General features: G+C 48.6%; 1 protein-coding gene across 3 annotated transcripts; it reads left to right on the top strand.

The window, feature by feature from the left end:
- Positions 1-27,886, top strand: DIRAS2 (DIRAS family GTPase 2). Of its 3 annotated transcripts, XM_045468265.1 has the most exons (3): positions 1-524; positions 19,963-20,054; positions 24,043-27,886. In XM_045468265.1, exon 3 carries the CDS (start codon positions 24,079-24,081, stop codon positions 24,676-24,678), a length of 600 nt encoding a protein of 199 aa, XP_045324221.1. In that variant the 5' UTR covers positions 1-524; positions 19,963-20,054; positions 24,043-24,078; the 3' UTR covers positions 24,679-27,886. The 3 variants fall into 3 exon arrangements, with proteins under 3 accessions (XP_045324221.1, XP_045324218.1, XP_045324219.1); XM_045468262.1 differs by lacking the exon at positions 19,963-20,054 and having other exon boundaries at positions 3-524; XM_045468263.1 differs by lacking the exons at positions 1-524; positions 19,963-20,054 and adding an exon at positions 725-827.
- The last annotated feature ends 94 nt before the right edge of the window (positions 27,887-27,980 follow it).

The raw sequence follows: 27,980 nt of genomic DNA, 5'->3' as shown, positions 1-27,980 counted from the left end.
TAGACAAAATGGTTTATCAATGTCAGAAAACAAAGCTGGTTGTTTGCTCCAGACGCTAATGCGAAACTATTCGGTGGAAAGTCAGTTCCAGCCCCAGACCGCCCGGGGTGGTTTTGTCCCAGGGGTTTGTTAAATCAGAACGCGTTAATCTGCAGCCTGCAGTTGGCTCCCGGCATGGCCCTATTTCACCCGACTTCGAAACGAGGTGGTTTTTCATTCAGCGTCTGGACGCGGAAAGAAAAGCCTGGGTGGTTAGTAGTGGTTGCAGCTGACGGTGTGAACGATCCCAAACAAAAGGATCCGGCGCACTTGCCACGGAAGGGTGTTAATTCACTGAATTCTCAGAAAATTCCAGTCCCGGCCATCGATTCCAGGAGCCTGCAGTAGGTGGCACCTAAAAGCTCTTTGGAGGCGAGCGGACGCCATTTGAGCAAAAGCAGCCGCCGCTGCAGCAGCTGGTCCAGCTCGGAAGTGGGGACTGGAGAGGGAGAGCGAGAGGAGGAAGGCCGGGCTGCGCGGCGCAGGTGCGGGGGGCGCGGGGCGCGGGGCGCAGGTGCGCTGGGGGCGCGGGGAGCAGGTGCGGGGGGCGCGGGGCGCAGGTGCGCGGGGGGCGCGGGGCGCAGGTGCGCGGGCTCTGGGGCGCGGGGGCGCGGGGCGCAGGTGCCGGGGCGCGGGGGGCGCACGGCGGGCGAGCAGCTGACGGCATCGTCACGGCGGCGGCGCCCCGCCCGCCTCGGGAGGAGCCCGCAGCGGCACAGCCGGCCCTACCCCGTCCGGTGCCAGGCGAGCTCGGGACAAGCCCGGAGCACAGTTGCGCTGCCCCTCAGGTAAGGATCCCCCACCTCGGCCGTGGCTGCGCCGCGCCCGCCCTGGGGCCCCGCCGGCCCCGGGCCTCCGCGCCTGGAGCCCCCGAGGAGGGACTGCCGTCACCGGGAGGGCGAGTCAGCAGCACGGCCCCTGGAGTTGGCGAGCGGGAAGCCGCATTTCTGTATCCTTGGCGGGGAGGGTGTGCGTCTCGGTGCCCTGGTCTGAAACGCGTTCTTGAAAAGAGAGAGAGAGAGAGAGAGAGAGAGATCCGTACCTTGCCCATTCTTTGGGATGCCTTCCCAAACAGGAGTTGGTGCTTCAGAAGGTGCTGTGGTGCAGGTGTTGGCAGCGTGGAAGTTGCTTGAGTGGATTTTCGGAAGTGCCACGAGACGTGGCTCCAAGTGGGAAGGATGGACAGCGCGTTATGAAGGCTGTTGGCTTAGCACGGTTTCCCTCAGCGGCCCTTCACGGGCTGGGCTGGGACGTGGCGAAATATTTCAATTCTCCCCTTCCAGGTGCCTCCCGAGGCTGCGTGCGCCCCTCGCTGTTGCCCTGGCGCAGGGGCTGGGGAGGGGAGGGGCCGCAGCCCCCCAAATGACAATGACTCCTGTGGGCTCCCGCTCCCTGCAAGGCACCGCTGGCGTCGTCTCGCCCTGCGGGAGCCTCTGCCCCAGTCCGCGCTGCGGCCGAGGATGCTGTTTTTCTCCTTTAAAGCTCCAATACCCATCCTTGGGGGTTTGGGAGACTTGTAAAGTGGCAACCCTGTGCGTCCCCGGTCACATCCGCTGGACGCTGAGATACAGCTGGTGGGGGCGTCCAGTCCTAACCGAGCAGTGACACAGCGTGCCTTCCTTAGGGATCTATTTGCATATTCGCCCTTACTATCTTCTGAACGACCCCCCTTCCACGTGAGAAGCCCGTCTTAGCACAGGAGACCTTTCCTGCTTTGAACTAAAAACCTATCAAATCTTCTTTTTAAAGAAGATTTTCTAGGTAACCAAAAAAGCCCGGAGCATTGTACATCCAGATCAGTCCGAATGCACTTCTTTTCCGGTGGCATTTGGATTTGAAGAGGTGGAGTGGGAGGGAGAGAAGAGGGGAGGGTAAAATTAGAATAAATTTAACAAATTTGGGGGAGGGGAATAATACTTTTTGTCGTTGTTGTTGTTGGCCACTGCCTGAAATTGCAAATTGCCAACAGTTCTGTCTCTGGAAATGCAGAAGCCCGGCATTCCTATGGGCCGAGGCACCAGGAGACCCGTAGCTGATCTTACAGAAAGAGAAGAGACCAGGCAGGGACACATTTTCATGCTCTTTAACACATGGCCCTTCGTTTGGTGGTCAGGCAATGGTCCTGGTGAACACAGGCAGGGGAGCGGGGAGAGGGGACTGCCTTCCATCGCCTGGGGTCGCCGCTTCCTCCTCCTGGGTTACCCCTGCAGACGGCAATTCTGTGTGCACGGTTGTTGCAGAAACCTCCAGAATCTTGTCTTGTTACGGCTTTAATAGCTGTTCCTGAGGAGAGACTCAGAAGACAGCCAAACCGAATTCCGAGTTGTGGGAGTGCCTTTGCGCTCCTGTCTGGCAATCTGGCATTCTCAGCCATCAGGGAACACGGTCTGCACTCGGGTGCCTGCAACAGCTTTCTGGAACATTAAAACCTTTGAAAAATGCCGAGCGTTCTTTGTCAAACAGAGAATGCGTCCGTGACTGTGAAAACATGTCTGTGCTTACTTTGTTGCCTTAGGTGGTGTGTTGGTGTGTTGCAAGTTACCTACTGATTTGGACGAAAGCATCATTCCTCCCCCTAGATGAACGCAGTGAACTTTTGCACTAACAAAATTTCTTTGTTATAAAGAGGAGCGTCTGGCTTTCTACAGGGGGAGGAGGTTGCCTGCAAACTGTTGGAAGTTAAAGAGGGCTCAGTGCTGAGCTGTAACTTTCAATTCAGGTAACCCCTGTGTCCCATTCTCACTTTTAAGGTGGGTTGGATATCTATCTATCTGTCTGTCTATCTATCTATCTATCTCTTTATCTATGTCTATTTTTTCTATCCATTTTTCTTTCTATATATTTGTCTGTCTATCTATATATCTATCTATATCTTTATCTATGTCTGTTTTTTCTGTCCATTTTTCTTTCTATATATTTGTCTGTCTGTCTATCTATCTGTCTATCTGTCTATCTGTCTATCTATCTATCTACCTATATCTTTATCTATGTCTATTTTTTCTATCCATTTTTCTTTCTATATATTTGTCTATCTGTCTGTCTGTCTATCTATCTATATCTTTATCTATGTCTATTTTTTCTGTCCATTTTTCTTTCTATATATTTGTCTGTCTGTCTATCTGTCTATCTATCTATATCTTTATCTATGTCTGTTTTTTCTGTCATTTTTCTTTCTATATATTTGTCTGTCTGTCTATCTATCTATCTATCTATATCTTTATCTATGTCTATTTTTTCTGTCCATTTTTCTTTCTATATATTTGTCTGTCTGTCTGTCTGTCTATCTATCTGTCTATCTATCTATCTATCTATCTATCTATATCTTTATCTATGTCTGTTTTTTCTGTCCATTTTTCTTTCTATATATTTGTCTGTCTGTCTATCTATCTGCCTATCTGGTTGGGGTATTCACAATGGACAGCGGTCTCTTTAAAGACAGCTGATTTCTAGGCCATTGTTTTTGGTTATGATTTTTCTAGGGAAATATCTGCTCTCAATCCGAAAGGCAGGTGGTGGTTGTCATGCCGTCACGATCGCTGATGTTCTTTTACAAGTTGAGTTGGCACACGCATGTGCAGTTAAGGATGAACCTGAAGTAATTTCATGGATTGCAAATGATGCTTCAGTTTTTCCTAGAGGATGTTTCTCGCAAGCCTTTCTCCCTCCACCAGCTGAGTATTTATTCATTACAGTACCCGGAGTGGATGTGCCCTGGTCCTCACATCTTTTGCTCCCGCCACTGGCTAAATCAGGAAAAGAAAGGTCCCCGGTGGGTCTGTCCTTAGTGCAGTGAAGTGTTGTCCTCGAAATCGGTACTGTCCCATATAGATAAAATGTGTGAGGCTCATGCATGCATTAAAATGTCCTAGTAGTCCCATTAGAAAAGTAAAAATAAACAGGTGTAATTCATTGTAATAATGTATTTTCTTTAATCCAATCTATCAAAAATGACTGTTTAAAGATGTAATTGATACAAAATACGTATAAGATATTTTAGAAGGTTTTTTTTTTTTTTTCCATGCCAAGCCTTACATTTATGGAACATCTCAATTTGGATCAGCCACATTTTAAGAGGTCAATAGCCCATGTAGCTGGTGGCTGTTGTATTGGCCAGCATGGCTATGGAATATTAACTTTTTGACAAAGTAACTTAAAAGCTGAAACATTAGGAGCCGTTAAATGGAGCCACTGAAACACTATCAAAAATAAATAAACAGCTGATCTCAAATTGCTGTAAGAGCTGTGCCCTCCCCTCCCCTACCAGTAGCTGGTCGTGCGATCTGAAAACCTGTTTTTGCTTCTTTATTAGTAAAATGGGAGGGTTGGATCAAATATCTGGTTGGGTTAAATACTTGCATCAAAAATACCTGGTTCTCTGAAAAATAACCAGTGGCTAGACTTGTGGATTCCACCTGCATTCAGCCTAGAGGACCTGCTGTAGCAGAAACAAAGGAGCAGACCTGGTGCGTGCCGCCATTTTGCACAACCACTGTGTGCTTCTGTCCAATCCTTGATGGCGGACGTCAGCAACTGAGTCCCCGTGTCCCATCGGAGATCATTCAATTTTCATATTTAAATTTCTTTAGTGGGCAGGTAACAGAAAATCCATTGTAAAATCAATAACCAACTAGTGAGCTAGCATCTACTGCATGACTGAATATGCTTCACAGATCTTTCCGTATTATCCTTTAGGGTATGTGTATGTATTTTCAATGTTGCCATCCATTTCAACACCATTCAATAGCGTTGTGAAATGTAACCCTTTATAATTGACCCGTGAATACTGACTTCTCGAAGCCCAGAAATGAGGGACCTTAATGAAAGATGTTGGTTTCTTCACCCAGCCCCTGGATGGCCTCGGTGGTCAATGAGTGATGGAGAGGCGGGTGTCATTGCCATCACACGGTGGCCTGTCTCAGAAGCCAGGATAGCAGGTTTAAAGAGAGCAGCGTCTTGTATGAGAGGAGTTTGTGCAATGTTTTTCTAAAGCTAATTGATGTCTGGAAAGTGATTGGGTTTCTGAGGAAGTAAGAGAACGCGGGAGCTGTCTATGAGGACTTTCTCCTCTCTCCTGCCTCCACTGCTGAAGCTGGAGTCCAGAAGGGTCCATGTGCTTACGACAGAGGAGCTCAGACAGAGGGGCCCTTGGAAGGGGACCCTTTCCTTCCTGTGTCATCTTCCCACTCCGATGGTCGTATCGGTGCATACCTGTGACTTTCGAATGTTGAGTGTACCTTTGGGGGAAAATGGTCAGTATCCGGGTCTCTGGGTCCAGCGCAAAGCCAGGAGCTCGCTCCGTTCTCCACGTCAAAAATCCAGCTCACTGGTATTTTCCTTATTTTATGGACTCGGACACACCTTCCTAACCCTACCATCCCCACCTCCCATTACCCATGGGCGCATAAGATCAGCGGGCTGTCTCGTTGCTCCCCTGCTTGGGAAAGACCCCCTAGGATTTAAAGAAAACTGTCTGTGGAATAGTCCCGTGACTATTGGGGGTACGATACTCCCATTTATCTTTCTTTCTCAGCCATGAGCTATCAATGGGTACCTATTCGTCTTTGACTAGATACCTACTGTTGTAGTCACACCCAGTTATAATGCTGGTTCTGTACCATTGATCGATCAACATGCACGCTAAACGTTTCAGGCCCTACCCTCCTTTATGCAGCAGATCTACGCTCTTGGCAGGGGACTGTTCCTGGCGACTGGGTCAGAAAACATACACGGTTGTCTGTTCCTAGCTGCCTAATGTGGCTATTGTCTTTTTAAAGCAAATACAAGACCATTCTGAAAGTCGCTTGGCAATATTAGATGTTACTGTAAAAACAAAACAAAACACTTCCTTCCTGAACATTTTAGCATCCTGAGCTCATGATTCAGTTGTTGCTGATTTGGATCGGCTCCGTTGCCTTCCTGGGTTTGCCGATTCTCGGCTGAAAAGGTTCCCCTGCTCCCTAGCTGGGCATCGACCGCTGCTGCTTCAACCGTGGGGTCTCGGGTCCCTCATCTGTTCATCAGGGCTGCTAACACCCACATCAGGGGTGTTTTGAAGACGCGGCTTGTCGGGGACCTCTCCACCCTTGTGGGAGGTTCCTGGGATGTTCCAGCGGGTGGATGTGATCGGACCGGCATCTTACTGGTCCCCCCTCTCTCTCTCTTGCTGTATCAGATTGTTCTTCCCGTGCACAGCCTGGCATGGAGCCCGCTGTCTCACGTTGCACCTTGCTTCTGGATGGCCTTCTGGCCTTCAGCATGGGCTCTTTCTAGCTCCCCTGGGGTAGACACTCTCCAGTTCATCTTAAACTACTGATTTTTTTCTTTATGTCTTGCTCTTGGAGCTGGGTCTGCAGGGACGCGCCAGTTTTTGTCTGGTTAAATGCATGTTCCTGCTTTTGCCAGCTCTTTCCGTCTGTTCCTTGCCTGAGCTCATCTCCGCACGGGCAGTCCCGCCTCTGTAACTGCATTCATGCTGTTTTGCCTCCGTAGGCATATCCCCTCCTTGATATTTTTGTGGCGCTAGTCCGTTCATCCCTGGAAGGATTCTGGGGATCCTAGCTTTGACCACAAGCCTGCTGAGGACAGCTGGTGCTAAGGACCGTCCGACGTCACCTGCCATTGGATTCTAGACTCGTCGGTAGCCACAGCCTTTTACGGCACGTTTTGCTGACCTGCCCGGTAACTGCAGAGCGGACGCAAATAATATTGATTAGTGGTTCACAGCTACTGACTCCGCGCCCTTGCTTTGCTCATCCCATCGGCTTCTGACCTCTGACGCTCTCTGCTCACCGAGAGCATTGGCTCACCAGGTCCAGGGGCCGTCCTCACGGTTTGGCCGCATGCCACCCAGGTGACCCCAGTCTTTCTGTCCTCTCTTCTGAAGCTCCACGTGACGGTGACAGTCACAGGGGATCTGGTCAGTCCTGGGAGCTCTCCCCCATCCGGCGGGATGTGGGGCACCCCTCCTGCAGCCACGGCGTCCTGTGCTTATGGCACGCCTTCTCAGTGCAGTTGCTCAGCTGCTCTCCCGGGATGTGCGTTTCATCCCGCCGGCCTCTTCAGTGGTTACCTTCCCATTGATGTTTGTACACGTTCATGTCTGTGTAGCCTTCGATTAATTAAAAAAAGAAAAAAAGAAAAAAGCCCAAACTGGGTTCCGTTGAGCCACCGATTGGCAACCATCCCCCCGTTCCACAGCCAGAGCCCCAGGAAACGTTCCTAAGCTGCACCTCCCGCTCGCTCCGTCAGAACCGCTCTCGCCGGGTGCCCCGGGGACCCTCCGTGCTTCCCGGCCGGGGGCCGCTCTCCAATTCCTACCCCCGTTCTCTCCATCGTTCTTTGAGGACCGTGCTTCCCTGGGGTGCTTCCCCGACACGGCCCTCAGCACGGCCGATCCACCCTCCGGGGGCTCCCTGTGATGTTTGCAGACCCGCTGCCCCCCACAGCACTCATGCCGGGGTCTGTCGACCTGGTGTCCGAGCCCTCTGCTGTTGCCTTGTGGTTCTCCCACACCGCCTCGTCCACACCGGGCTTCAATCCCTCCCTGCACAGCGCGCCCTCATTGATCCCAGTGCTATGGCCGGCCCAGCACGCGTTGCCCGCCTGCCCCCTCGACGTGAGCCTCGATGGGCCCAAACACTCTTGCCGCGTGCTACGCGGGAACCCAAGCTCACCATCTCCCCTTAACGCCTGACCTGGGCCCAGCGTGCTCTCAGGAGAGGATCTCATCCTGTCTCTCCAGCTCTGCCACTTAGAAACCTTAGGAGTTTTTCTCCTGACTCTTTATCTCCCGTTGCTTGCGTCTTAACTCCTTCCCCAGCCGGCCGCCGCCCATCCCTGCTGACGTCACTCTGCCTGTGTTCCGTCCTCCTGCTGCCTTTCTAGGCTCAGCTGCCTGGGTTTTGGCCGGTTGGTTACAGCGGACTTCTGGTCCGCTTTCTCTGTGGGAGCCGGCCCCCTTCGGTGGCCGTGCGCCCGCCCTCGGAAGCCCGTGCGGTCATGGTCATGGCGCCCCGACCGGCCTCCGCTCACATCGCGACCCTCCTGCAGCCTCTGGCAGTCACGTCCCCCTGCTTCTGGTATTTGGGGGCCTCCAGCTGTGGCGCTTGGGGCGCGGAGGGCTCTCCCCACACGGGGCCCGCACGGGGCCGTGGTCCGCCCTGCGGATGCGCTCCCCCAGCACAGGGCCGTGGATGACCCATCACGAGCACAGCGCCGCACTGTCATTGAAGCGGGGTGGCCTCGTTCACGCTGTGTTGCCGCGGCCTGGAAGCCACGTCCGAGATGCCGCTCAACGCGCGTGGCAGCCGCAGGTGCCTGGCCGCCTCGAGCTGACCCCCAAGATTGCTGCCCGCGTGGCTCTTGCCCGAGGCACCTTGCATGGTCTGCCCTCGTCCATCTGTTCGTCAGAAGCGAAACGCAGATTCGCTGACGCTCTGCGCAGATCTTTACTGAACGCCTCCTACGGGCCGGGCGGTGTGCAAGCCCTGGGGAGACCGCAGTGGGCGAAACCGATAAAAACCCCGCACGGAGCCTATGGTTTAAGAAAGTCAATTACGAGTATGTCAGAAAGGAATACGTGCTGTGGAGAAAAATAAGGCAGGAAGAGGGGATAGACTTCCAGGGCTGAGGCTGGGATCGTGCAGTGAGATAGGGTGGTCGGCAAAGTCTGGGCCAGAAGGTGATATTCGAACATAGGTCTGCAGAGGGTGGGGGAGGGGAAGAGCGGTCCACGCAGCAGTAACTGCCTGTGCAAAGGCCCCGGGGCAGGAGCATGCCAGCTGCTGTCCAAGTAGCAGCGAGGAGACAGATGTGGCTGGGGTGAGCTGGGGGGAAAATAGCAGGAGGTGACTGTGGGGGTTGAGCCCTTTAGCTCTCGTTCTGGGGGAGACAGCGTGGCCAATGGAGGGTCTGGAGTGCAGGGGTGATCTGGGGCTGTTGGGGAGTGGATTGGAGTGGCTGGAGGCTGCTGGTGCACTGGACGTGAGGCGCGGGACACGAAGAGGGGCTCGGGGGGGGGGGGCTCTGGGGGTTTCGGCCCGGACAGCTGGAAGGGAACGTCGCCATCGGCCAAGACGAGGGAAGTTGCAAGGGGAGGCGTGGAGGGGGGTGTAGGCGGTTCGGTTGTGCCCACGTTATTTTGGGGTGTGTCCAAGGCGTCCCAGCGGAGAGGTCCGGCGGGGAGAGGACCCATGGCCTGCACCTCCGGGCAGAGGCTGGCCGCGGACATGCCGTTGGGCATTGCTGGCATACGGCTGGCATCTGCGGTCTTGGAACCAGAGGGTGACCTCGGCAGGGATGACACTGACCCCCTGCCCTGCGGCCACTGTGGTCCAAGGCAGGACGTCCTGTCTCCCGCTTCCACGCTGCCCTCCTGGGTCCTCAAGGACGTCCCACACAGCACGGGTCACACCGCCGTCCCTGCTCTGCTGAAAACCCTCCGTGGCTGCCGTCCTTCTCGTGACAAGAGCTGCCTCCTCCTGCCCCCACCCATTACGTGTTGACTTCACCTGCTTTTCCGATCCCTCCCTCCCTCCCTGCGTTCTGGAATCTTCCGTGGCCCAAAGCACACCACACTGGCATCAGGTGCTTCCACGGGATGCTATCTCTGCCAGGGAGCTCTTCCCCAGGGGCCCAGACCTCACTCCACTGCCTCTCTCAAATCTTAGCTCGAGTGGCAACTTTCCAGGGAGCTGTCCTCTGGCCCCTCTGATGTCCCCTGTGCACCTCGGTGTGGAACTGAGGGGTGCTGCATCCGTGCGTTTTATCGATGCTCCCACACTCACGGAGACCCTTCATTTGGAAACACCTTTAAAATGATAGAGAAAAAAAAAAGAGTTTGAGTTTCAGGTTTTAAACTGTGCAGTTAGGAGAGCTGTACAGAAACACGTCTGCATTGCTTCCGACACGGTCACGTAACAGAAGCCGCTTTTCCCCGTCACGCTTGATGAATGATTGCCATACATCCCTGTGTAAGTTTAAGGCATCTGGCATGGCTTGATTTATATCTCTTGGGTACCGATTACCCTAACAGATTCATCTAACATCCGTTTTCTCATATGGATAAAATAACAAGAAAGGAAAAAATATTTAAGGAAGGAATTTTCTCCTTGGGATGAGAAGAATTAGGATTCACACCCTTTCAGCTTTCCCGCGTGTCCTGCCCACCTTTGGCTGTTGTCGTCATGATGTACATCACAGCCCGAGTACTCTTGTCTTATAACTTAGAAGTTTGTAAGGCTTGGGGCGCCTGGGTGGCTCAGTCGGTTGAGCGTCCGACTTCGGCTCAGGTCACAATCTCACGGTCCGTGGGTTCGAGCCCCGTGTCAGGCTCTGTGCTGACAGCTCAGAGCCTGGAACCTGCTTCGGATTCTGTGTCTCCCTCTCTCTGACCCTCCCCCGTTCATGCTCTGTCTCTCTCTGTCTCTCAAACATAAATAAACATTAAAACAAATTTAAAGAAAAGGAGTTTGTAAGGCTTTTCTTTGTTGTTGTTTTCGTTTTTTTTTTTTTTTTTTTTTTTTTTTTGAGAGAGAGAGAGAGAGCACACAGGGGAGGCCAGAGAGACGGAGAGAGAGAGAATCCCAAGCAGGCTCCATGCCAACAGTGTGGAGCCAGACACTGGGATCAATCCCACAAACCATGAGACCACGACCTGAGCTCAGATCAAGAGTCAGATGCTCGACGGGCGGAGCCCCCTTGACTCCCCGGTCTGTTCAGATTTCCTGTTCACAGTCAGATTCCCGGTGGCTAAGCGCCCCCCACATCTCCCTGCAGTCCCCATGGTGTGAATTCGACTTGGGGCTCCTGCGAAGTGACCACAGTGCTGGGGCAGGCTGCTGGTCCCTCCTGGGTTCCCTTTTTCCCCGGAGGACGCAGGGGCTCAGGGGAGACCCCTCCCCGTGGTGCTGTGCTGTCTTGGGGAAGGGGCCACGCGCCCAGTGTGGCCCCATCTCTTGTCCCCTGCAACGCAGTCTATCTTGGCCTCTGCGGGGAGGGGGTGTTTCTGCCCCCCCGCCCCCCGCCCCCCAGTGTTCTGGGATCCTCTGAAGCGACGTCCGGTTCTCGGAGAGGTGTTAGTTGGTCCTCTCGTCGGGGGAAGCAGAGCCAGGAACAACCCTGTCACCTTCTTAGTGACGTCACTCTCCCAGAAGCATTTTCATGCATCTCTTTCCAAACTGCTGTCTCCATAGGATGGCTTTTCCAAAGGAGGTACGGTGCCCCTGTCTCCCGTCTAAAATGTCTAACATTTCATCTTTATGTTAGAGAGACAGAGGAGATTGCCTATTTTCGTAAAGTATCTGCTATGTGGCGTACTAGTGAAAGCCATCTCCCATGCAGAAAACGGCGGTGGATTTAGAACAATTGTCTTTTGCAGAAAAGATAAACGCATGTCTTGCCTTTTAGTTTGGCAACACTTCCGTATTCTTTGCTACAAGATAACTGGTAAGCCATCCTGCGGGAGAAAGTACTTTTGTGGGTGCTTCTAATTTCCTTAAAGAGTATGTGAAAGAATTTTCTGTGTCTTGAAGGTTTTATTTTTATATATGACATAGTATGATGTATTATTTACATATATTAAAATACTTGCCATATGTATAACATATACAATTGTATAGGTAACATACAATATACGATATATACAATATACAATATATACAATATACAGTATGTAACATTGTATATGTTTTATATATGTATGTATAATATTATATATATAATAAGGTTTTATTTATTTTTGTTTTTAATTTATTTTATTATATAACAAAGTTTTATTTTTATATGTTACACGTTAATATATATTTATATATATATTAAAAATACTTGTCGTATATGTAACATACATTATATATATGTATGTATAATATTATGTATATATATATAATAAGGTTTTATTTATTTATTTTTGTTTTTAATTTATATTGAATTTATTTTATTGATTATATATAATAAAGTTTTGTTTTTATATGTTACACGCTATTATATATTATTTATATATATTAAAAATACTTGCCGTATATGTAACATACATTATATATGTATGTATAATATTATGTATATATTTTTGCCTATTATAAATTACAAATACCTGTTTTACATTAAAAAACACCAGTTGGAGGCACCTGAGTGGCTCAGTGGGTTAAGCATCTAACTCTTGGTTTCAGCTCAGGTCATGATCCCATGATCTCACAGTTTGTGGGTTCGAGCCCCGTGTCAGGCTCTGAACTGACAGCACCCAGCCTGCTTGGGATCCTCTCTGCCCTCCGTTGCTCCTGCTTGTGCTTTCTCTCTTTCTCTCCCAAAATAAATAAACTTAAAAAAAATTAAAACGCCAGCTGGAGACAGCTACATGGAAAAGAATGAAACTGGACCACTTTCTTACATCATATGCAAAAATAAACTCAAAGAGGTAAAAGACCTAAATGTGAGGCCTGAATCCCTAAACTCCTAAAAGATAATACAGGCAGTAATGTCTTGGACATTGGCCTTAGCAACATATTTATGGGTAGGTCTTCTCAGGCAAGGGAAACAAAAGCAAACATAAACTAGTGGGACTACACGAAAATAAAAAGCTTTCTTTACAGCAAAGGAAACCATCAACAAAATTAAAAGGCGATCTAGTGAATGGGAGAAGATCTTTGCAAATAATATATCTAATAAGGGGTTAATATTTAAAATTGGTAAAGAGCTTATGTAAATCAAGACCAAACTCCCCCCACCCCCAATAATCTGATTGAATACGGGCAGAGGACCAGAATAGATATTTTCCCAAAGAAGACATCCAGATGGCCAACAGACACATGAGAAGATGCCCATCATCACTCTTCATCAGGGAAATACAGATCAAAACCACAATGAAATGTCACCTCACATCTGTCAGGGTGGCGTAATCAGAAAGACAAAGAACAAATGTTGGCGAGGATGTGGAGAAAAAGGAACTCTCATGCACTGTTGGTAGGAATGCAAACTGGTGCAGCCACTGTGGAAAACAGTATGGAGGTTGCTCAAAAAATTAAAAATAGAAATACCATTTGATCCCAGTAATTCCACTCCAGGGTATTTACCCAAAGAAAATGAAAACACTTATTCGAAAAGATACATGCACCGCTATGTTCATTGCAGCCTTATCTACAAGAGTACAGATGTGGAAGGAGCCCAAGTGTCCATTGACAGATGAATGGATAGAGAAGATGTGGCATACGGACAATGGAGTATTACTCAGCCATAAAAAAGAGCGCGCTTTTTGACACAACAGGGATGGACCTAGAGGGTATTACGCAAGTGAAATAAGTCAGACAGAGAAAGACAGACACCACACGATTTCACTTATCTGTGGAATCTGAAAAACAAAATAATTAAACAAATAGTCACAGAGTCATAAATACAGAGAACAAACTGCACAGAGCTGGGAGGGTCGGGGAGTAGATGAAATTGGAGAAGGGAGAACATAAAATAAAATAAAATAAAATAAAATAAAATATCCAAATGCATGGTATCTGTAGCCCCTGGGGACTTCTGTCTTAAACTTCTTGCTGTAAGCACTTCCTGAGTGATGGAGCAACTTCTGCTCCTCTGGTTCTGTCTCTACAATGTTACCACACATCCTTTTGTAAGGTTGATGTTGCCAACCTATGAGGGGTTGCTCTTACGTAGGCTTTTTTCAAACCTTTATTTTGTTTCCTTGAAGAATTCACTTGTCTTCTCTGGTAAGGTTTGCCTTGGTCCGCTCACAAAAATGTATTTCAACAGCAGATAATCATTCGATACGTGCTGAGTGTTTCTCCCACGATGGGTTGGATGCCCTGATGTGCTGGTGAGTGAATCCAACAGGGACCCCATCCCGCCTTTGCGGGTGCGGATTTTGGAGAAGGAGTGGGGGAAGTGACCACAAACAAACAAACAAATAAATAAACAAACACTGAGTGAAGGATGTTTGTGCCAAAGTACCTTATTATTGAAGGAGAATCATTCCAGCAAATTATGGACACACTAAAGTGCGTTTGGAACATTTGTACTTTTTCTCAACTGTAGCCAACCTCTCTGCTGAGAAACTTGGAATATTGGTTTCTTCCTAACTTAAGTACTACTTTCTATTTATCTTTCTAGGGGATTCGGAGAAGGAATGCATTTTAGTTTGTCACTGTGCACTTTGGTGTGTCATTTCATATACTTTGCCACGGCAGGAAAATAAGTATTTTTTTCTGGCTTCTGGCTTTTTGGCTTTCACTGTTAATTAGAAGACGATTCTAAGGGTTTTCTAAAAAAAATCACGTTTAAGTACATTTGGTAACGCATTGGATTCATTACAACGTGTTGGTAAATTTCGCTAAAAAAAGTATAGGGGTTTGTTCTAGAACACTGCATACCAGTAAATATACAATGTGAGCCATGTACGTAATTTTGCATTTTCCAAAGTAACCACATCTTAAAAACTAAAGACACAGGGGGAGTTATTTTAAGTAATTTACTTTACCCGATGTATATGAAATAACATCATTTTAACTTACAATCAATATCACAATCACTATCAATTTAAAATTCTTTCTTACACTAAGCGCTCAAAATCCAGTGTGGGACGCCTCCCTTCAGGGCAGCGGGAACTCCCATGGGGAGTGGCCACCATATTGGACCAGGCAGTCCACCGGGCTGGGCTGGGTTTCCAGTGCCCTGGTTAATGGTGACGCTTCATGTCACCTGTAATGCGGTATATACTCAGGGCCAGGATGTAGGTGCAAATCGTAATTGGTCTCGTCGGGATTTTGTCAGGTCAGACTAGACCCTTATTGCTTCTGCTGTGTGATGCGGACGAGAAAGGGGTGAGGGTGTGTGCCCTGCTGCTTGCTGTCCGTTGCGCTCACGTCAGGAGCGTGGTCTTTTAGTAGTAACTTGCTTGTTGCCAAAAATGTTTTCACTCACACTTGTATATTTCTATTGTGACGAAACACACATTACAGGAGATCTACCATTTTCAGGCGTGCAAGTCAGTGACCGTAAGCACGTTCACGCCATCGTACCTCCTTCCGTCCACGGACACTTCACCTCCCCAAACTGAAGCTCTGTCCCGTCAAACACCGTCCACTCCTTCCGCCCCCCCAGCCTGGCGCACGCCATCACACTCTCTGGGAGTGTGACTACTCCGGGGACCTCATTTACGTGGAATCCTATGGTATTTGTCTTTTCCTGCCTGGCTGATTTCATGCAGCATAATGTCCTCAAGGTTCATCCATGCTGTAGCAGGTGACAGAACTCCCTTCCCCTTTCCGGCTGAATGATGGTCCATTGTATGGATGGACCACATGTTTATACGCTCATCTCAGCGGATACTGGTTTGCTTCCACCTTTTGGCTGTAGTGATGAGTGCTTCTGTGAAAGTGTCTTTTCAATTATTTTAATTATAGCTCCCCGTATCAATTGTGTATCAGTGATTTGGGAGATACACCCAAGAGTGGATTGCTGAGTCATAGGGTAATTCTCTGTCGAATTTTCCCACAGTGCCCACCCTGTTTTAGATTCCTACCTGTAATGCACAAGGGTTTTAATTTTTCCATATCTCCAACACTTGTTATTTTCTGATTCTTTTTTGTTGCTGCTGTTGTTGTTGTTCTTTTGCTTTGCTTTTGGTTAGTAGCCATCCCACTGGGTGTGCAGTGGGGCTCAGTGTGTTTTCCATCTGCCTTTTCCCCGGTGACTAGTGGTGTTGAGCATCATTTCCTGTGCCTCTTGGCCATTGGTAGAACTTCTTCGGAGAAATGTTTATAGAAGCCCTTTGTCCATTTTTTAGTTGGTTTGTTTTCTTTTTTGTTATTCAGTTGTAAGGGTCCTCTATATGTTCTTTCTATTCGATCCTCATCAGAATATATATTTTCTCCCATTGTGTGTGTTCTCTTTTAACTTCCGTGATAATGCTCTTTGTTGCACAGAAGTTTCTAATTTTGACAAAGTCTGATTTATTTATTTATTTATTTTTTTTGTACGCCATTGCAAGAGGCCCCAAAGAGCCAAAACGGTCTTGAAAGAGAACAGCGAATCTGGAGATGTCACACTTGACAGATTTCAAAACTTAACGCAAAGCTACGGTAGACAAAACAGTGCAGCACTGGCATAGGGAGAGACATATAGACCAATGGCATAGAATGGAGTCCAGAAGGAAATCTTCACATTTATAGCTAGTTGAGTTAAAAATAAAAATTTTTTAATGTTTATTTATTTTTGACTGAGAGAGAGAGAGAGAGAGTGAGTGAGCAGGGGAGGGGCAGAGAGAGAGGGAGACACAGAGCCTGAAGCAGGCTCCAGGCTCCGAGCCGTCAGCACAGAGCCCGACGGGGGGCTCGAACCTGCAGACTGCAAGATCATGACGTAACCTGAAGTCGGACACTTAAGCGACTGAGCCACCCAGGCGCCCCGAGAGCTAGTTGATTGTTGACAAGGGGGTCAAGATCATTTGGTGGAGGAAGAACTGTCTCTCTCACGAATGGTGCTGGGACAAGGGGACATCCACAGGGAAGTGACCTGGCACCCCTCCTCACACCGTATTCAAGAATCAACTCAAGATGGATCAATGGCCTAAATATAAGAACTAAAATCATCAAACTCCAGAAGAAAGCAGGGGTAGATCTTCATGACCTTGGGTTGGGCAGGTTGGGCAGGTTGGGCACTGATTCTTAGCTTTGACCCCGAAAGCATGAGTAACAACCTAACTGATGATGGTTTGAGGGACTCTTCCGTAGCCACTTGCCAACCTTGCAGACTTTTATTTGGCCAAACCGAGAAACCAACCTGAGCAAGCACACATCACGTAGAGCCTCGTTTCAACAGGCTCGCGGCGAAGGCAGGCCCCGGGCTGCGCACAGCACACTGAGCCTCACGCCCGCATGGAACACATTCTTTCTCCGTGTCTGCAGGGTCTCCGTGTCCCTGCCGCCTTCATGCTTTGGTGTTCATTTCCCTGCAGGGCCAGCTGCAGGGTCAACCTCGGTGACCCATCCTTTGACCAAGGAGATGGTGTTGCTCCTTATTCGCATGATTTGCCTCTTCGTTTCCCGTGGAAAGAAGTGGAGGAAGGCAGAAAATGCCCCAAATACGGCCAGGCTCTTGGGAGTTGGAAAAGTGTGGTGAAATGCATGTTACTTGGCCCTTGGGCGTTCCCGACCAGGATGCTTTCTCCAAATGGAATAGTAGCAGACACACACTAGTGGATCTTTTCTCTATGCCTAAGCTGCGGGGTTATTTGCCTCCCGACAACAAAGGTCTTAAAGAATAATGTATTCTAATGCTTCCAATCCAAGACATGCCTCAATATATTCCCGCTTGTTTCACTTTTGCAGATGTTAGGAGTCTTGCCATGAATATGTGGGTGCCCCCCGGGCCCCCCGCCAAGGGACGGTGGCTCCATTATCTGGGTGCAGTTGTGTCACCTGCTTCAACACCTGTCCCCACACTGCAGGGCGGGGTGTTTCCAGAACACCAGGAAACAAGCTTCCTGAAAAACTGAGTCTGCTTCCTTAGGCAAAGACAGACCATAGCTGTTTAACTCTTTACGATCTGGCAAATGTTTCCCACTGACGAACAGATCTTTCAGTTTTTAGGGTCAGCTGAGAAGGTACATGAAATGAATCTTCCATTAAATCGAAATTCTAGAAGTGTGTAAAAGTACACACTCCTACCTAGAGAATTTACATTCCGTTGAAAAGTAATTTCTTTTAAAAGTGTCCTTATTTGTGTTGTAAAGTCGATAATAGTTCTTATTTTTACTTAAGTGACCCATTTATCTTTCATTAGTAGTAGATTTAAAGAACTTTTTCTTAAGTTTATTTATTTTGAGAGAGAGAGGGTAAAAATGCGGAGGGACAGAGAAAGGAGAGAGGAGCCAAGCAGGCTCGTGCTGTCCGCGCAGAGCCCCACACAGGGCTGGAACCCACCAACTGTGAGATCATGACCTGAGCCAAAATCAGGCACTTAAGTGACGGAGCCACCTAGGCGCCCTGAAAAATATTTTTTCGTCATCTGAATGATCAAATGTATATTTCTTATAAATCATAATACTGTACCTCTAACCTAATATTCAGTATTTAAAACGTCTCATTTTGAATTGTTTAGTATGAGACACACATTTTTATATTTTTGTGATCCTTTGGGATGGATTATTTACTCTCTTTCTTTGATCCATTCCCTCATTTGTCTGTGTATAAGCTTTTCAGAGGGGTGAGGGGCTGAGTGACCATTTAGTCCAGATAAGTCCCAGAAAGGGAAAGTAGAAAGGGGTCATTGCAGACAGTTGTCCTATTCAGGGCAGAAGAGACTTTGGTGGACAGATCTGTGCATCCAGAGAAACTGCCCTAGCTGCCTCTCCCAGCCAGGTGGCAATTTCTTTCATAAATCAGGGGACAATCAGGGACCAGCAGACATTTGGTGGAAACCCCATGACAGAGGAAGATTGCAGTGAACAGACATAACCAGAGATATCTCAGATATGTGATAAGAACAGCGGCAACAAATCGCAAGTAGCATTCTTGTTGAAAGTCCTCAAGGTATCTATCCCCTTGTCCGAGATAAGAAAGCGCTTCTATGAGAGGGGCAAAATCAGAGTACGAGAAAGGTGATTGAAAATATAAGGAAAGCCCTTTTAGAGCAATTAAGAATAGGTACACTCAGGCCATCACCTAATAAGAGTTCCACAAAGAGAGAGGAGTAGAGGGGTTGGAATGACGCACTTCCTACAAATAGAAAAAATAAAAATTTCCCCAGGCTGCGGAAATGATCAGGTTTTTAATCCTCCCCCAACCCCCCCAAAAAATGTAGTCAAAAAGCAGTTCTAGATATATCCTGGTGGGATGGCGTAGCTCTCAGAATAAAGAGAAACCCCCGCCTGCCAAAGAGAAGGGAGAATCCCGAGTTCCCTACAGAGGAGAGAGCATCTTACCGCCTTTGGATTTCACACCAATATCCCTGGTGATGACCAGGTTAAAAGACAAATGGTCCTTAAAATCTGTGAGAAAATACTTGCAACTTTGTTTGGCTGCAGGATTGCATCAATCGGGGGAACGTGGCATGAACTCAGAAGTTTTAATGCCATCTAAAAGAACTTACCAGTAATGTTCAAGCCAAAACATAAAATGGATCCAAGCAAGGTGATAATAAATCGAAATAGAGAAATTGGCAACTCGGAGCGCCTGGGTGTCTCAGTCGGTTGAGTATCCGACTTCAGCTCAGGTCATGGTCTCATGGTTTGTGGGTTCGAGCCCCACGTCGGCCTCTGTGCTGACAGCTCAGAGCCTGGAGCCTGCTTCCGATTCTGTGTCTCCCACTCTCTCTGCCCCTGCCCCACTTGCTCTCTGTCTTTCTAAAATGAATAAAAATTTACAAAAAGACAAATTGGCAACTAAGGGTGACCTGGGTACAAAAGCAAAAAAAACCCCAAAAAACTAGGGTTAAAAAAACCCAACCCAACCCAAGACCCCAACAATGCAGACACAGAAGATTATGTATCAGTCAGCAAAGTCTGATTGACGACGACCTTTCCCCTCACTGGGTTCAGTCCTACTATCGACTTCTGCATTGAAAAATCTTTACAAAACCCTTTCAATAAGCTGTTTCTTGATAGAGTTTAGAAACAACCTGCAGGCAAGTACAGAAGACTTAATATAAATTTTGGAACAAATTGTAAATGTTATATCTGGGAAACTGAAATACTGGCAGGTGCTTAAAAATGGAGTGTAACTCACAAAAATCAGGCAATGGAGGAAGGTAGTGTGCTAATTTCACAGAAAGATACGGTCCAAAGTCAGTAAGATATGGTCCAAAGATATGGTCCAAAGTCAGTAAGTCAAGACATTAAGTTCTATGCTTCAAGCAATGAGTGCATTATTTAAAATTCTCATGGTGCATACCAGGAAGTGATAACTGAATTTCTGTTCTTTTTAACAGTGGTTGTTTCTGGAAAGAAGCTGTCAAAGGAGGGAAGGGGCCTCTGTGTGGATGAAAGAGTGTTTTACGATCTCCATTATCTCTTGAACCAAGTAAATGCTTATGTCACTTCTCATTTGTTCCTTTTAACACGTTAAGCTGAGACATGACAGGTGGTTGGGGTCGAGGGGCCGGTCTGGGCGGGGTCCTGTGCCTCCACCTGATCTCGCTCTTCTCTCCGTGAAGACCCATCGCCCTGTGTACATCCTGGATCTCAGTGGCTCCTGCCTTCTTCCGGGTTTGCTGTGTTGAATATGCACAGCCCATCCCTACAGTCTCCCCCCGTAGTACCTTGGCTGATTGTCCCCTCCTCTTTCCTCAGCCCTCAATTTCCTTAAAGAGAAAGCCCCACTTCTGGTCTTTCTGGCCATCTCCTTGGTTGTCCTTGCTCCCACACACACTGCAAGATGCTTTGACTCCCTTCGTAGCTCAGGACATCCCAGTCAACCTAAAGTTTGCCAGACTTCCTTCACCTCTTACCGCCCCCAGATCAAAGCTACCACACTCCATCTCCAAGGGTACTTTCCTTTAACTTGAGCCTGAGAATCAACCCTATTGGGTTTCCTGGCTTGTAAGTGACATTTCATTTCCATGATAAGTTTGAAAGAATATGGTCATTCTGAACAATCCGCAAGACCACTGCGTAACTCCTCCGTAACCCCCAGCTGCACGAAGATGGGCGGCATTTCCAGCATCCAGCGGGCTGTGGAGCGCATCTCAACTGGCACGTTCAACCAGCATGTTGCATGTTCCACTCTTGGTATCGCTTTTTCTTATCGTAGGGATGTATTAATCCGATGCGTTGCCTTTTATGGTACGAATATTCCATTTCTACCGCGAACATATGGGTTGTTTCCATCGCCTGGCTACCAGGGATAAAGCCGAGCCTGTTACTTTAACACGTTATTTCTCACACTGGGGGCTCTGGATCTGTTCCTGTGTATCTGTGAATCCGTTTCAGAATCCGTAGACAATGTCGTCATGTATAGTGTCTTTCTGCTCCTCTCAGTGAGTTTGAAATCAGGAGGTATGTGTTCTCCAACTTCCTTCCTTCTGTCCTTCCTCCCTTCCCTCCCCCATTCCCTCCTTCCCTCCCGTCCTTTCCTTCCCTTCTTTCTTTCTTTCTTTCTAAATTCGCCATTGCTTCACTATTCTGGGCCTTTTGAATTTTCAGGTGAATTTTGGAATCAGCTTGGAAATTTCCATAGAGTAGCCAATTGGAATTTATGTAGGGACTGCGCTGAATCTGTAGGTGATTTGGGGAATATTGCTATTTTAACAAAATTAAGTCCTCTGATACATAAACATGGGTGCCTTTCCACTCCTTTGGGTCTCCAGTTTCTTTCAACAATATTTTTTTTAATTTTCAGAGTACAATGTTTATGCTTCCTTATTAATTTTATTCCTAAGTATCTTATGCTTTTTCATGATGTTGTAAATGGAATTGGTTTTTTAATTTTGTTTTCAGATTATTCATCGCGGGTGTGGAGATATACAGTTGATTTTTATATGGATATTTGAAAACCTTTTAGAAGTAGTTTATTAGTTTTCTTTTTGGAAGATTCCTTAAAAGTTTCTATTTACAAGGTTGTGCCTTCTGCAATAAATAGTTTCATTTCTTCCCTTCCAATCTGGATGCCTTTTATTTCACATTCTTGACTTAGTCTCCTAGTTAAAACCTTCAGTAAAATGGTAAATAGAAGTTGCAAGAGTGGGGACACTGGTCTTTTTCTTGATTGTAGTGAGAAAACAATCTTTCATCATTAAATACTGTCTTAACTGTGGTGTTTCATAATACATTCTTTTCTGGAGGAAGAAGTTCCCTTTTATTCCTGATTTGCTCTTTTTTTTTTTTTTTTTTTTAATCATGATTGAGTACTGAAGTTTGTCAATTTTTTCTTTTTTGTATCTACTGAGATTATCATGCTTTTGGTCTTTTATTGATATGGTATGTTATGTTAATTTTTGGATGTTAAGCCGACTTTGCATGCCCGGCATAAATCCTACTTGGTTATGATGTATAATCCTTTTTATGCATTGGTGGATTCGTTTTGCTAGTCTTGGTTGAGGATTTTGTATTTGTTCAGAAGGGATACTGCTCTGTAGTTTTCTTGTCACGTCTCTGTATCTCAGGCTGGTATCAGGGTAATTTTGGCCTCAGAGAGAGTGACAGGTGTATCCTCCCATTCAATTTTTGGAAGAGTTTGCAAAGGATTGGTATTAATCCAATATAATTAATCCCGTGAAGCTGTCTGGACCCGGCTTTCCTTGTGGATGGTTTTTTGATTACTGTCTTGCTATGTAGGTCTTTGTGCATTTTCGATTTCTGCTTGATTCAGCTTTGGTAGTTTGGGTCTGCCTCCTCTGAGTTATGTAGCATGTTTCTATGCAGTTGGTCACAGGAGCCTCTGATAACTATGTTTCTGCAGGGTCAGTAGTGATGTCTCCTCTGCCACTTCTCATGTTAACATTTTGAGTTTTCTTGCTTCTTTGGCCAGTCCAGCAAAAAGCTTGTCAATTTTATTGTTATTAAAAAAACAAACCCACTTCTGAGTTTATTGATTTTTCTCTATTGTTTTTCTATTCTTCATTCTACTGACTTCCACTGTAATCTAGTATTTCCTGCATTTTTCCTCCTTTGGCGTTACTTGACTCTTGTAAGGTGGGAGATCAAGTTACTGATTTGAGATCTTTGTTCTCATGTAACGTAGGTGTGTATAGCTATACGAGCCCCTTGACTTCTTGACAGTTTTGGGCTTTCTTGGCATTTTGCTACCTTCTCTCCAGTTCTTCCTCCTGTCCCTGCTGCTGCTTTGTGACTCCCTTTTCTGCCTAGTCCTTACTAAACAGCTAGAGAGCTTGGGCCCCCAGCTGTGCTGAGTGGCAGTCCTTGTCTCACAAACACCCCAGAGCAGCTCTGAGGAGAAGGTGGTGTTACTATCTCCATTTTCTGGTGCAGGCAACTCAGGTGCAGAAAGCTGAAGTAGATGACTTGCCAAGTTCTCTGGATTTGGAATTTGATCTTCTCTCCCACTATGCGTCTTCACCCTGGCTGATTTTTACTTATTAGCGTGCTCTTTATATATGGATGAAACCCACATCCTTATCACTAGCCTGGACTTCCCTCCTGAGTTTTCAGACCACAGCCCAGCCGTCTACCAGATACCTGTCTCCACCTGTGTGTCCTACAAACCTGACCCGGGCCCAGCTGCTTCCAGCTCAGCTTCTCCAAACCTACTTGTCTCTTTGGCCTTTTATCTCGACTGATGAGGCCACCGCTCCCTGCTTGCCAGCTCTGCCCCAGATGTCCATGCACGCCAGCTGTCTGCCCTGGCACCGTGTTGGCTCCCTTCACACCCTTGGGCATCTGCAAGGGACCCCGTCTTCTGGGTGACCCGCCCTTCATCCCTTCACACCTTCACCCGGCCCTCTGTGAAATCTCCCCTCAGGGCCCCACACAGAACTGGATGCCCCAGCAGGCTCTCTTTCGGCCTTTGTTTATGACTTTACCATGGCAGCTACCACGCAGGGTGTACCAGACGCCTTTCTATGCCTGTCTGTCCTCTAATGCTGGGAGCTTCTGCTGGGTAAGCACTGAGTGTGCATTATCTAGAGGGTTTCTTGTAATGCTTATAAAACAGTGACCTTGATGCCATTTTTTAAAAATTTATTTATTTGGGGAGAGAGAGAGAGCAGGGGAAGGGCAGAGAGAGAGAGAGAGAGAGAGAGAGAAAGAGAGAGAATCCCAAGCAGGCTCTGCAACGTCAGCACAGAGCCTGACTCGGAGCTCGAACTCACCAACTGTGAGATCGTGACCTGAGCCAGAGTCCAGAGTCAGATACTTAACCGACTGAGCCACCGGGCACCCCTAAAATTTTTAAATGAAATTCAAGTTCTCTTAGTTGGGAGCTCGAAAACAAAATGTATCCCTTTGGTTCTTTTTAAGCTATCCAAAGAGGGTAAAGCAATCCTCGTCAAGATTTTCCTTCCTTTTTTTTTATTTTTAAACCGATCCTCTCCCACGTCTGGTTCCTTTGCCAGGTGCCTCCTGGGTGCGAGCCGCGGCTGTGGAGCAACATGCCGGAACAGAGCAACGACTACCGGGTGGCCGTGTTCGGGGCAGGTGGCGTAGGCAAGAGCTCGCTGGTCTTGAGGTTTGTGAAAGGCACGTTCCGCGAGAGCTACATCCCCACGGTGGAGGACACCTACCGGCAGGTGATCAGCTGCGACAAGAGCATCTGCACGCTGCAGATCACGGACACCACGGGCAGCCACCAGTTCCCGGCCATGCAGCGGCTGTCCATCTCCAAGGGCCACGCCTTCATCCTGGTCTACTCCATCACCAGCCGGCAGTCGCTGGAAGAGCTCAAGCCCATCTACGAGCAAATCTGCGAGATCAAAGGGGACGTGGACAGCATCCCCATCATGCTGGTGGGCAACAAGTGTGACGAGAGCCCCAGCCGCGAGGTGGAGAGCGGCGAGGCCGAGGCCCTGGCCCGCAGGTGGAAGTGCGCCTTCATGGAGACCTCGGCCAAGCTCAACCACAACGTGAAGGAGCTCTTCCAGGAGCTGCTCAACCTGGAGAAGCGCAGGACCGTGAGCCTCCAGATCGACGGCAAGAAAAGCAAGCAGCAGAAGAGGAAGGAAAAACTCAAGGGCAAGTGCGTGCTCATGTGAGGCCCTGCGGAGCGGGGGGCGGGGCCCGGCCCCGCCCCGCCCCCGTCCCCTCCCACGTGACCCCCCGTCGTCAGGGCAGCATGTCCGATGCCCACGTGTTCACTAGCGCATCTTGACCGAGACGTGCCCCGTTGTCCCCGAGAGGGCACTTCACGCCACCGCCCGTAAGCACCCCCTCTCCGGAATCAGGGACTCTGCCCAGCGGTTAAAATGGGAACCCATGCACTCTGCACCCCAGGGCACCTGGTGGGGAGCTGGGCGTTTCTGAAGGTGGGTTGGCCCTTAGCGGGGGCTCTGGGCTCGCGCCCACGAGCGATCTGAGTACAGGACTAGGTCCCATCTGCATGCATGTGACGGCATGTGACCCTGGAGCTATGCCCACCCAGCTCGAGAGCTGGGCACCCTTAGGGGCGGGAGGGGGCGGGGGGGGGGGTGGGGAAGGGAACACCTGGCCCACGTTGTTCCATTTCACAGTTCTGTAGCTGAATTGGACATAAACTGACACAGCGTCCCCCAGAGCACGCTCACTGTCGACTCCCAGCTGACTGGCGGGCCCTGGGCTCTGAGGGGTGCTCTCACCTCACTAGACCTGGTCAGCAGGCGCCCCTTTAATTATTTCACGGCCGGTGACAGATGAGTTCACTTAAGGGCATCCTGCTTGGTCCTTGAGTGTGCGAGTGAGGATATCGTGACACTTCTTAGAGCATCTCAGCAATGTCACACGTCGGGAGTTTTAGAAGTGTGTTTTCCTCCCCTTGACCCACGAGGAGCACACTCCTTCCAGCCCTCAGATTTTAAAGAAATGCAATGAAAGAAGCTCTTTTCAGGCCATTATTTCCCCCTCCACGATGGTTTTCCCTCTTTTCCATCACTCGGTCTATATCCAGCTGGGCAACAGCCAACAAAGGCCATCCCAAGACAGAAGCACATCCATTTTTCCAAATGACACAGAGATCTGTATACGCCATTCTTTAGCACCTCAATGAAATACTTTGAAACAGAAGTCGTTCACTGTGTTTTTGATGATCTGTCTATAGCTGAAGCATACTCCTGGAGAAAGTGTTCAAGTAATAATAGTAGATTATCCTGCATGCTCCATTATAAATGTCTCCTAAGAGCTGTTCGATGCGGAGTCTGCTCTGGAATCAATTCTCTCTTCCTCTTAATGACCTTGTGTGCTTCCTTCTCCTTCAAACTAAATCACGGCCTCTGCCGGTCTCTGCACGCTGGCCTGGAGACTGGACGGTGGCTGGAGGCAGGCAGGCTGCTCTGTCCTGGGCACGGCCGGTCTGGCTCCGCTTCCAGAAGGCTCCGACTGACAGAGCCCGGAACAGAAGCCTCCTCTTGTTTGTTCTGGCCAGCACAGCTCACGCTGGCCCCCACTCCGGAAAGGTCCGTCAAGAGCTGCTTGCTACGCGGCAGGCAGAGGAAGCCAGAAGCCGGGCCGGGCTGGGGCGGGGGAGCCCCCGACCGCCGGGCAGAGTTGGCCAGTTGGGGACGTCCGCATGCACCCCGTTGGGTTCTGCGTCTCTCTTCTGCACCTGCTGTGTCCTCACGGCCCCGCTGGGCAGGGCGGCCGTAGCCGGCACCTCTGTGCACTCAACATCTCCATCGGCCCTTTCTGGTTAAAGGTCCTGGTCTTGGCAATCCTCTGGGCTCTGCGCCTGACTCCCCTCATGGCGCATGCCGTGTGTGGAGGCGCCCTTGGGAACCAGCCAGCCCACCCCTCTTCTTGGCCTCCTGGAGCAACCTTGAGCAAGGAAGCTGTGGAAGCAGCCCGGGGGCCCGCAGGGTCGGGGAGCCGGGCCCGAGGCCCCCTCAAGTCCCGACGGACGCTCCCCCCCCACCCCCGGCGGCTGCTCTGGGAGCTTCCCATTCACACGTAGTTGGTGAGTTTTCTAGAACATTTATTTTTCAACCTATCCCCTTTTTTTTTTTCTATTTCTATTGTCAGAGAGTTTGTAATTTGGAGACTGGGTAAGTGGAAGAAGAAACAGGCCTTCGTGGCCAAAATGGGGGGGCTGGGGTCTGCCCCGGACCGCCAGGGCCCTGAGGCTCCTAGGGTGAGGCTCCCACCAACCGTCCCATTCCTACTGATATGGGTCAGAATCCCGCCCGCCCTCTCTCGTCACTGTCTGCCTTTAAAGTGTGTAAAGCTTCATCCGTGGGAGAAACTCTTCATGATCGAAAACTAGAGTGCATTCAGGATGTGTTTCGTTCCTTCATAGTTTGCCCGTGGGTTTATAGGAAGGCTGTGGACGCCACAGGCACGGGTCTTCGTCCTGATGTCATTTTGGGTGAACTGCACTGAGGGTTTGAGGAGCATCTCAAAATAGTCTTTGAGGAGATCCCCGATCGTCTCCGGGCTCGGGGGTTGGTCCCACCGAATCAGGTGCGTGTGGCGTGTACGTGGCCCCATCCTGAGTATGCAGTGCTGTTCCGGAGGACCCGTCCTACAACCGCACATGGGCACAGAAGTTTCCGACCTCGCCACGGCACGTTACGGAACTCCAAATATTGCTTTGACGATGGCGTTCCGGGGACAAGCATGGGGGTTCCCGTGAGTCCCCTTCTGTCCCTACCAGTACGTCCTCTATCTGGTGATAAGCCATGGGCATGCCCCGGGCATGCGTGCAATACAGCAAGACCAACACAAGAGCAATATTGAATTGTTCATCCGATCTACGATTATATACATATATTTTATGTATATATATATAATTGATCTTCCTGCATTTTTGAAGTATAAAGTAATACATTGTACATACCTGTAAGCTGGTACATTTGTTTCACCATTTCTAACGTTTGAGAAATGCTCATTCTTTGTAGAACAAACAACTCCTCAATATTTTCAGAACTGCTCTGTGATACTTAATTTCCTTGTCGAGATTGGTAATAGGTTGCTCCTGCGGAAGCTCTCTGGAAACATCCGTAAGTGACGGGACACGTGTAAGCCCTCAAAGCTCCATCATGGAACTCAGTCCCCCACAAAGACAGTACGTGGACAGAGTATTTACAGAGCATGACTTTTATACGTGTGGGATATCAATGTGTATATTTATATTTCAGGTGTATTTATTGTTACAATCCCATTATCTATTTTATGGACTCTTCAGTTATAAAAACCACACTTGCATACCTGTTTCTAGTTGCCGGTGGTGTTCTGAAAATAAACCGATTGAAATAAAGCTTCAGTTCTGACCCCCTGGCTGGAAGGTGGTGATGTTTCTGGTTCTTTGGGGGGGGGTGGGTGGAGGGGGTCCAGTGAGGGTCTTAACCTAGTTCTCTTGAAGCTGCTTTGA

The sequence above is a fragment of the Leopardus geoffroyi genome, chromosome D4 (genome assembly GCF_018350155.1).
Source record: "Leopardus geoffroyi isolate Oge1 chromosome D4, O.geoffroyi_Oge1_pat1.0, whole genome shotgun sequence".
NCBI lineage: Eukaryota > Metazoa > Chordata > Mammalia > Carnivora > Felidae > Leopardus > Leopardus geoffroyi.
Note: the sequence above shows the minus strand (reverse complement) of the source record. Positions and strands in the feature narration are given on the sequence as shown.

Bases quoted from the DNA above. Each gene is read 5' to 3' on its own strand.
- DIRAS2 (XM_045468265.1), top strand. From the start codon at position 24,079: ATGCCGGAACAGAGCAACGACTACCGGGTGGCCGTGTTCGGGGCAGGT.